This window comes from Helianthus annuus, chromosome 15 (genome assembly GCF_002127325.2).
Source record: "Helianthus annuus cultivar XRQ/B chromosome 15, HanXRQr2.0-SUNRISE, whole genome shotgun sequence".
In the NCBI taxonomy this organism is placed as follows: Eukaryota; Viridiplantae; Streptophyta; class Magnoliopsida; order Asterales; family Asteraceae; genus Helianthus; species Helianthus annuus.
This window is the reverse complement of record NC_035447.2, coordinates 60,597,825-60,608,453: the sequence shown is the minus strand read 5'-3', so window position 1 is coordinate 60,608,453 and position 10,629 is coordinate 60,597,825. Positions and strand designations below refer to the sequence as shown.

The following is a 10,629-nucleotide window of genomic DNA, read 5'->3' as shown; positions in this document are numbered from 1 at the left end:
TATATGTCCCGTATAGGCCTATAGGCATATACATCACCTATACGAGACTTATACTATACACTATACGATACGATGCAACACGATACGCTACAATACAATACGATACGATATAACACCCGTATAGGTCTATAGGTGTATATATGTCCCGTATAGGCCTATAGGTGTGGTTTAGGTCCCGTGTAGGCCTATAGGCGTATACAAGACTTACATGGAACCTATACGAGACTTATACTACACCTATATGATACGATATCACACTTATAGGCTTATACGAGACCAATACGAGACCTAAACCACACCTATACGATACCATATCACACTTATAGGCTTATACGAGGTCAATACGGGATCTAAACCACGCCTATAGGCCTATACGAGTGTTATATCGTATCGTATCGTATAATGTATAGTGTAAGTCTCGAATAGGTTCTCTGTAGGTCTTGTAATTCATAATATTTGTATTATTTTTAATTTTTATAATTCATAATATTTGTATTATTTTTAATTTTTATAATTCATAATATTTGTATTATTTTTAATATTTATAATTTATATTTGTATTACCAATAATACTGTTTTTTTATAAATAATTTTCTTTTTTTATAAATAAACAAAGAAATACACAAAAAAAATACAAAAATGGAGCTTTATATATGCTGCGTATAGATCCCTACGCAGCGTATGAGACAAAAATGACACAACTACCCTTGTATTTGGCTTCGTATAGCGTCAACACAAGGGTATAAAGGACATTTTCAGACCTTTATATACGCTGCGTATAGGTCTCTACGCAGCGTATATAAACATTGTGAAAAACTGATGCTTCAAACCTACCAAAATGACCCCAAATTTTCAGATGGTTTATATACGCTGCTTAGAGACCTATACGCAGCGTATATAAACCTTGTTTTATGTGCAATGATTGGTTATTAGGCACTGAGATCCATGGTTTATATACGCAGCGTATAGGTCAATACGCAGCGTAGAGGGTTAACCCTATACGCTGCGTATTGACCTATACGCTGCGTATATAAACCCTAGTTTTGCTAGGGTTTGGTGTGCCAATAGGCACATTAGTGTGCCAATAGGCACACCCTAATAAAATTGTACGATGATAAAGTAAATTGTTTTTTATGGTTTTACTTTCTAAACAACATGCTTTATTTTCAAATCACGTTTGTTTTACATTATTATTTTCTCAGTTGCGCCGCAACACGCGACTTAAAAAAAAAAACTAGTATTAATCATTATCGTACAATTACTAATAGTGTAGACTATTACATTACAGTTTGACATAAAAATAAGTTTTAACTGTCAAAGTAAGTCAATCTTTATTTTTGTTATCTAAAGCAGTGTAATCGGGAATATCACTACGTTACACTACTCTTTTTTGTTTTAAAACTACACTATTGCTTTTATATAATCTTTTGTCATCTCAACTTAAAATTGGTAATACCATCGATTTTAATAAAATCTTTTTAGTCATCTCAACTTAAAATTGGTAATATCATCGGTTCTAGTTTTTTCCAAGTTTTTTCAGTTTTACTTTTGAGTTAATATTTGCTTTTATAAAATCCTTTTAGTCATCTCAACTTATTACATGCTTCTTTTAACGTGTTTGTGGTTGCATAAGTCGTTAGGCGTTCCCAGGTTGATTGAGTAGAGAGTTATAAGTTCTTGGTCTAGGCGGAGTACTCGGATATGTTAAATTATAAAGAAGTTATTTTTCGAAATATTATATCTACTTCAAATACCATAAGTTTACTAATATTTAATACAAAATACGTGAATATCGACATAAATAAAAAATGTTTAAATACTAAAGTATTTTAAAAATTGATATCTATTCCTTGAAAAATAATAGACATATGAATTATGTTTTATTATTTTAAGCTCAAACTAGGTTCGAGTTGACAAACTAGATCCGATTTTGGCTAAGGTTGATCGCGTTTAATCAATTTCAAGTAATCAGGCGAAGTTGAAGACTCTCGGCAACCTACCTTATGGCATTACTCGGCAACTACTCGACCTTTTAGACATTGTTTTACAACATTGATCAGGTAAGTACCTTACCATTTCAAGAAATTTAAGTCCCGTGCTTTCTAAAGATACGTCTCTTTGTATTTTAGAAATTGCTAAATATTAGTTCAAGTATAAAAAGTAATAACAACATGCTATTATGAGAAATTATGATAAATACTTTGGTTTGCAAGCTCAAGGTATTTGGATCAAAATAACCTACATCACATGAACTTACAAAGGCAAAGTATACAAGTTCGGCTAAGAAGTAAAAAAAAGGACACCATTTCTAATAGAAAGAAGGGGGTCCTTCTGTAACTCACAACATGTTGCCTATTAGAAATTATAAGACAATATAGAGTGTACATTTGAACATATCTCATTCACCCATCACAGAGCACTTCAGGTTCAATGCTCCCTCCCTCTCTCTCTCTCTCTCTCTCTTATGTAACTTTTGTGGCTGATAATTAACAATTAGTATACCAAAATTATGAACAAAATATTAGGTATTTAGATCAAGAAGTGTTTTAAAAAAGTTTGTTAATGTCATGGACAGGAGTCATTGTCCACTTTATAAAAACTCATCTTCTACCCACCTCTCCTTCCAGTTTTTGCACCTTTCCTGCTTGGTTTTGAAGGAAGGCACTCAAAAAAGCAAAAAAGAGAGAAATTTTGAAACTTGATTAGTTTCTCTCCTCAATTATACATAAAGATTCATCCCTCAACCCCACTCATTTATTTCTTTTGTGCACTAGTAACTATCAGAAAACCAATCTGAAAATCAAGTTTAGTTTCTTCCCAAATTTCTTGAGGTGAAGTACATGTAATTTACTTCAGGATTCATGGAAAATTCTGAGGCTATTGAGCATGATTTCAGCTGCATCGATCGATCCATGTCGTTTCAAAACGAGGACTCGGGGGACATATCTCCACAGAGAAGGATTGGGAAGGGAAAGATCGAGATCAAGCGGATCGAGAACACTACGAACCGACAAGTGACTTTCTGCAAGCGTCGTAATGGGTTGCTCAAGAAGGCCTATGAGTTGTCTGTTCTTTGTGACGCCGAGGTTGCTCTTATCGTCTTTTCGAGCCGTGGCCGTCTTTATGAGTATGCTAACAACAGGTATAAATTCTGGGTATTTTGTTTCAAAAATTCTTGGGTCTTCTTACTTTGTATTTATCAGTGTTTAATGACAACTAAAAATTAGGTCAAATTTTGTTAGTCTTTTAGGGTTTGAGAAAATAGTACATAAATAAATGTGACTTCTGGAGAAGTTTTGGGAACAAAGGACACAATATCTTTAAGTTATTTGCAATTTTTTTGAGGGTCGTTTAAAATTTTTTATTCATTTTATAACTTTATTTATATTTTTATGATCAACCTTTCTTTCATATTTTGGTACCTACAAGATCTATTGTAAAAGATGACAACATAGAAGCCACTAGTGGATTTGTTGCAAGTCAATAAGCAAAGATTTAGGAAGTTTATTTGCAGACCTCTTAGATCAGCTTCCCTCTACCCCTCTCTCTCTCTCTCTCTCTCTCTCTCTCTCTCTCTCTCTCTCTTTCTCTCTCTCTCTCTCTCTCTCTCTCTCACACACACACACACAAAATGTTGTCAAGTTCCTATTTGCTCAACTCTTCCTTACTAACATGTCAGTTGAACATCATCAAAGCACAGTGAAAGAACTCAGAAAAAAAGATGTCATCAAAACCAAGTAAAGAATGGAAAAATAACCTTAATTAGTAGCTAGGTTTTCAGATCAATCTAAGAAAAACACTACTAAATTTTGTGTTTCTTATTTATAATTATGTTAGCGTTCCCAAATTATGTATGCCAAATCATCTAGAAAATATCTCACAAGAGGAACCAAATTAGGGTTTGTATAAAAATGAATTTAATGGGTTCTTTTTGAACTTTAATTATCCTACTTAAATTAGTTTAATTTCTTAATGGTAAAATCAAAATTAGTTTTTACCAATTCCAAAATTAAAATTGGGTTTTTTTTCTGGGCAGATATATACTATGTAAAATGCATATATATTAGATCCAAATTTTCTAGATATTAGGGTGCTCTGATCCATGGATTAGAATGCTCATTTGATTTATCTCATAGAAATTAGGGTATATATAACAGATTAAACAGTGGATAAATATGGCTTCAATTTCTTTACAGATTGATATTGATATGATTTCTTATTTTTAAACTAATATCACAACTCAGATTATCAAGCTTTCTGAGTTAATGACACTTTTTTTCAGTTCCAAAGTTCTTCATTGGTCAAACACAACACATACACACCAGTCTTTCCCTTTGGATTGTCGATTAATAACTTTTCCCAAGCTTACCATGCTATTGAACCTAAAACAGCAACCTACAAAACAGAACTCTCTCTCTCTCTCTCTCTCTCTCTATATATATATATATATATATATATATATATATATATATATATATATAAGTGTATGTGTGTGTTCATTCCATAGCACTAGATTGATATGAAAGACACATAACAATCCTAAGCAATTGAACTTTTTTATATAAATAGTTTTTAAGTTTTAGAATCTTAATTCTTACATATTTTTTAATATAAATAGTTTTTATGTTTTATAATTCTTAAATACAAAAGTGTACGTTATCTACATAAAAACCATTAAACTAATTTGCTGTTTTTTTTTATTAATTTCTAAACATTAACCTACATATTCGTAAGATATGTGTAGGTAATATAATTATCAACACACCGTTTACACATGTTTAGATTGTATAAATAAACGCCAAACTTATTTTTTTATAATTTTAAGAAAAATTAATAATATTGCATTATAACCATTTTTTAAAAATTTTGATACTTAAAAAATAAATAATTTATTTTGGTTTTTCGTAAGTTTTTTCTGGAACAGCTATGATTTTATAAAGCAAACACACCAGCCCGGAGCAAAGACACTAGAAGCAAAACAACCAAAATAACTAGACCTATAAACTAAAATGTCTAGAACCATATGTGTGTCCAATATTTAGGGCACTAATTAGGCTATAGGGTGTGGTTATAACCCTCATAACCACTATGACCTGTTACGTTAGTGTCATGTCACCCACCTCTAATCCACTATAAAAAACCACTACCCTAAGTGTGTAGTCATGACCCACCAAACCACCACAACAAATTAATGCACATGCTTAAAATTTTGGAAAAGGAAAAAAGAGACCCGTGGTTGTCGTAGTTTAATCCATGCGAAACATGGTGGATGTTTGATAGGTGGTGTAACATTTGATTAATGGTGTTATGTAGCAATTAATAATCCAACCCATACGCCCTACACTTGCCTAGGTTTTTATGTGTGAGAGAATGAGAAAGTTAGTGAGAGAGAGAAAGAGAGAGTCATAAAGGGTACGAACAAGCGAGCCAATGAGATAATATCTCATGCATGGAGAGAGAGGAAATGCTACAACAATCTCTGATACCCATGAAATGGACATCTCTGATTTACTCAGAGTTTACAGAGGTAAAAAGACCAGGGATCTACAAGGAGGGTAAAACGGTGAATTGTAAATGAATTATCCATTGTGTAATGAACTCTCCGCACGTGGCAAAAATCTAGCCGTAGAAAGCCACAACCAATCATATTGATTAATGTTTTGACAGCGTGGCAGAGACAACCAATCAGTATCTTCAACCAAATTGAGACAATCTACAATGTGTTTTAATATGGTATCCTTAAGATCTCCGAGAAAAGTGAGATTTTACTCAACTAGTACATTTTATGTTTCCTTAAAATCATACACAAGTTAAATCCTACTGTTTGAAATGCTATAAAGATCTGATTACACTCCGTTGTGTCTGAACATCAGTTAATCTTATGGGCTGCCAATGGTAGTGGTGGAGTGCTTGGAGAAACACTTGGTGTTACTTGTTACTCGTGACCCAGGTTCGACTCTCACCTTCCCCATTATTTTCTGCGGCATCCAGGTGAAGGGCGAATACGGGTGGCGCCGGTTCGTCTTGGATGGGAGGCGAGGTTTTACCGATTTTTCCACTGTCGTGCCATCGGGCGGGTGGAGGTCGGGTTTCCGCGCATCTTGGAGAGCCAAGGGGCTGGTGGCGGTCGAGTAGTCGATCTTGGCCACAGCGCCCGGTGTCACGGTGGTTGGCACGTCGTTCCTTGCCGTTCAAAAAAAAATCTTATGGGCAAAACCAAGAAACCTATATATATATCAACACACCAAATATAAGAAAGCGCCCACTTCAATTTTCATATTGTTATTTAAGATAGGTACTGTTCAAAAATAATATGTTTTGGCCTCTAGAAATGGTAGATTTAAAGTATAAGATACAAAACACTATACATAGTTTGGAACGGTGAGATGAGGACAAGCATTTTCTCTATTTTCGGAGATAATTGACTATTTCACAGTTTGTCTTTGCTTTGTGAGGGTTCGGGACAATTTATTTATTAATTTTTGTATAAAACTGTTCTTTTTTTTTTTGCATAGGAGAGAATTTGTTACTCTAACATAGGATAATACTAGCAGTCTTTCTTATGAAAAATTTCACCTTTAGCTTGTTTTCTTGAAGAAATGGCGGTTTAGAATGTGCTTTTGCATAGTTTTTTCAATGGTTTAGGTACATTTATAGATCAAAATTTGATCATAATTTTCTCGTGTTCTTGTTTATGTTCTGTGTTACAAGTCGTCTGTCCAAACTAGAAATGGTATGTTGTTAAGTTGCAAAGATAAACATAAGTTTATATATAATGTTATCTCACAAATCCACTCATCCCCTAATTCATTCGTTGATGTTCGTTGTCTTCTTGTTATTGCAGTGTTAGAGGAACAATTGATAGGTACAAAAAATCATGCTTAGATCCACCTAGCACGGGTTCCGTTGCTGAAGCCAATGCTCAGGTACCCTTTCAGTTCTAGGCTATTAACTTGTTATATTTGTAGCTAATTAAACCTGCTACAAGAACCAAAGTTAAATGTACACAATTTTGTTCGCGTGTTTATACACTTAAAAGTGTATTGTGGTGAAATTCATGCTTCTAGTTGTGACAAATTCATCTACATTTTGAAGTGTGGACATAGTTTAATTCCAATTTTCTAATGAAACACTATCACCTAAAATCTACAGTTTTACCAACAAGAAGCTACCAAACTGCGTCAGCAAATTGCAAACCTTCAGAATCAAAACAGGTTCATTTCTAATTAGACGTGCACTCATTTATATAATCTTCATTCATGTATGCCCTTATGAACATGTATAGCGTTGTAACCTTTTTATTTGTGAAAAAAGGCAATTTTACAGGAACATCATGGGTGAATCTTTGGCAGATATGCCGGGGAAGGAGCTTAAGAACCTTGAAAGTAAGTTAGAGAAAGCAATTAACAGAATTCGTGCGAAAAAGGTCTTCTTCTCATTTCTAACCTCTCATGAAATCTCCAAATTTATAGCTTACTTGGATTTTACAACTATTTTCTTTTTCTTTGATAAAACAAAACTGCAGAATGAACTATTATTTGCTGAAATTGAGTACATGCAGAAAAGGGTAAGTAATTATGTACTTTTAGTTCACACTTTAGCTATATAGTTTCAAGATTTGATCTTATCATTTTGTATGTATATGTTAATTAATGGTTTCTGTTTGTAATGAACACATATATAATGTATATGTTAATTAATGGTTTCGTTGGAAGAACGAGCCGAACGGACTCCGACAGAAAGTTTATTTAGTCACGTTTATTTTTTGTTTAATATGTATCAAAGTAGTGGGCCTAAGTCATAAGTCACCTATACGATAGGTTTATTTAGTCACGTTTAATATGTATCAAAGTAGTGGGCCTAAGTTTATTTAGTCACGTTTATTTTTTGTTTGTACGATAGGTTTCTGTTGATTATAATGTAAACGTGACCCACGACTTAGGCCCACTACTTTTGACACAAATTAAACACAAAACTTTCTTCTAATACCCGTGTGACCCATTCAACTGAATACGAAGCTCCAACTTTTTGACCCGTCAAGATTAGCCCTACATATATTTTGGTATGTTAAAAGAAACAAAACATAATTCCAGTCCTTTCTAAACATTTTGTGATGCAGGAACTTGAGCTGCATAACAGCAATCAATTCCTTAGAGCAAGGGTATATCTATCTATCTCTTTTATATTAACAGTCTAATCCTTTTCAATGATTATTCGTTTAACGATTTCTTAGATAGCTGAAAATGAAAGAGCTCAGCAGCAGCACATGAGCTTGATGCCTGGAAGTTCTGGTTATAATGACCTTGGACCACACCAGTCCTTCGATGGTCTAAACGATCTTCAAACGAATGAGTTGCAACTCAATAACAACTACTCTTGCCAGGACCAAACCCCTCTCCAGTTGGTGTAAGTACACTTAAATGTAGAAAAACTTCTAGAACTTGAACTCAATAAATTGTTTTTATAAATGAAGAAAAATACACTTTTAGTTAGCTTTTCTATCTGAGTCCATTAAGGCATTAATTTGATGTTTTTGTTGATTAGTAGCTTGTTCTTGATCTATGATTTCATGTAGGTGATAACGACATGGAGTTCTCCATTACTCGTTCAACCGGAGCTATAATAACTTGTTTATGATTAATTGACAAAGACTAGACTTATATTCTTATATTAACTTGCTTGATTTAGTACGGATTTAGTTCATGGCTATCTAAGCCAGAGAGCTCTAAATATATATGTGTACTTTTATGATTATGTATGTGTTTTAATATTATGAAGCAGCTTATATGTTAGTCTTTGTGTTCATCTTTGTTTTATGTGATTGATGTAATTCTTGAAGTAGGTGAATATTATTCACTGATAAGATGAGCACAACAGATATTATAAAAGATAATATTATTAATGTAAATAATAATAACTTTTAATATACCTAGGTTAATTTAGTGATTTTAATATTATAAATGTAAATATTATTCAATGATAAGATGAGCACAATATTATTAACTTCTAATATACCTAGGTTAATTTAGTGATTTTAAATTCTAATATTATAAATGTAAATATTATTCATTGATAAGATGAGCACAATAGATATTAATGTAATTCTAGTATACCTAGGTTAATTTAGTGATTTTACAATAGATATTGTAAGAGAAATTAATATCTTGATGTGCTCACGTACACTTGGGGTGTTGTTAGGGTGAATGGGGTGTGTGCGGTAAAGTAGGCTGTGAACCTTTTTACGGTGTGGGGAACATCATCGTCGTTCCCTTTTGCCGTGTGGGGTGGAGTAAATTCGATGTTTAGTCACCGAATGCTTCAAATGATTTGACCGTTTTTTCTTTGAACGTTGAGATGCTTTTTTAACTGTTTGTGGGTATTTATAAAAAAAATAATCTACATATTTACACTATATAAACCTACCCAAATCACAATTTATCTCAAACAATTTCATACCAAATTCTCCCCAAGTCATTTTCTCATTTCTCCAAAATTAGTCTATGCCCTGTTATTTAAAATGGCGGATGAAAAACCATTGTTTTTCCACCCGATAGCAGTGACAACAAGTTAGCTTCAACCGATAGTAGCATATTTTTTTCAAAAATATCATCAAGCAAGCCGAACTACAAGACACGGGCACGTCTAGCAAAAAATGATCCTCATGATTGTGAGAGTGGCCATGAAACCCTTATGACGGATTATTTTGTCGAGAACCCGAAATACAACGATGATATTTTTCGTCATAGGTTCCGTATGTCAAAACGTTTGTTTCTAAAAATTGTGAGCGACGTGGAAGCGAATAACCTGTGGTTTGAAGAGGGCGTGGATGCGAGAATGAAGAAGTGTTTTCCACCGTTGCAAAAATTACGTCGGCTACTAAACAACTTGCAACCGGTAACCCACCAAACGAGAACGATAAGTGTTTACATATGGCGGAAAGGACTTCCCACGAGTGTCTAGAATATTTCTATGAAACGGCATGTAAAATATACGATCCCGAGATCTTACGTAGACCAACAAGCCACGAAATGGCGCTTTTATACCAAGCTCATGAGGAGAAACATCACCTTCCTGGTATGGTCGGTAGCCTTGATTGCACCCATTTCGTTTGGAGAATGTATCCCATAGTGTTTCGGGGCCAATATATGAGAGGAGATCACCAATACCCAACAGTTATGCTCGAAGCGATGGCCTCTCAACATTTGTGGGTTTGGCATGCTTTTTGCGGTCCTCCAGGTGCACAAAGCGACATGAATGTGCTTCAGCAATCTCCATTATTTCTTACTGAACGAAATGGAACTGCGCCAAAATGTCCATTTTACGTTAACAACCACTTATACAAACGTGGTTACTATCTCGTGGATGGAATCTACCCTACATGGTCCATGTTTGTCAAATCATTTCGATATCCTTACCTAGTAGACGAAAAGAAGTTCAAAAAGCAACACAAGGCGGCAAGAAAGGACGTCGAACAGACTTCTGGTGTTTTGAAGTCAAAATGAGGTATAATGAATCGGCCAATACATGCTAGGACTGTGAAAAAAAATTAGGTATGTGGTGTAAACGTGTATTATTTTACATAACATGATTTTAAAAGACGGCGGAAACGCGATAGCACCGATACACATT

At 34.0% G+C, this 10,629-nt stretch overlaps 1 protein-coding gene across 3 annotated transcripts; it reads left to right on the top strand.

The window, feature by feature from the left end:
* The first annotated feature begins 2,287 nt into the window (after nt 1–2,287).
* LOC110941077 (floral homeotic protein AGAMOUS) lies at nt 2,288–8,792 on the top strand. 3 transcript variants are annotated; one of them, XM_035984620.1, is made up of 9 exons: nt 2,288–2,425; nt 2,897–3,142; nt 6,845–6,926; nt 7,153–7,214; nt 7,315–7,426; nt 7,526–7,567; nt 8,120–8,161; nt 8,234–8,406; nt 8,576–8,792. In XM_035984620.1, exons 2-9 carry the CDS (start codon nt 2,913–2,915, stop codon nt 8,577–8,579), a joined length of 747 nt encoding a protein of 248 aa, XP_035840513.1. In that variant the 5' UTR covers nt 2,288–2,425; nt 2,897–2,912; the 3' UTR covers nt 8,580–8,792. The 3 variants fall into 3 exon arrangements, with proteins under 3 accessions (XP_035840513.1, XP_022038383.1, XP_022038382.1); XM_022182691.2 differs by having other exon boundaries at nt 2,312–2,425; nt 2,857–3,142; XM_022182690.2 differs by lacking the exon at nt 2,288–2,425 and having other exon boundaries at nt 2,529–3,142.
* Nucleotides 8,793–10,629: the final 1,837 nt, after the last annotated feature.

Bases quoted from the DNA above. Each gene is read 5' to 3' on its own strand.
- LOC110941077 (XM_022182691.2), top strand. From the start codon at position 2,862: ATGGAAAATTCTGAGGCTATTGAGCATGATTTCAGCTGCATCGATCGA. The intron at 7,568-8,119 runs GTAAGTAATTAT...TTTGTGATGCAG, and splicing joins TTGAGTACATGCAGAAAAGG to GAACTTGAGCTGCATAACAG. The intron at 8,162-8,233 runs GTATATCTATCT...ACGATTTCTTAG, and splicing joins ATCAATTCCTTAGAGCAAGG to ATAGCTGAAAATGAAAGAGC.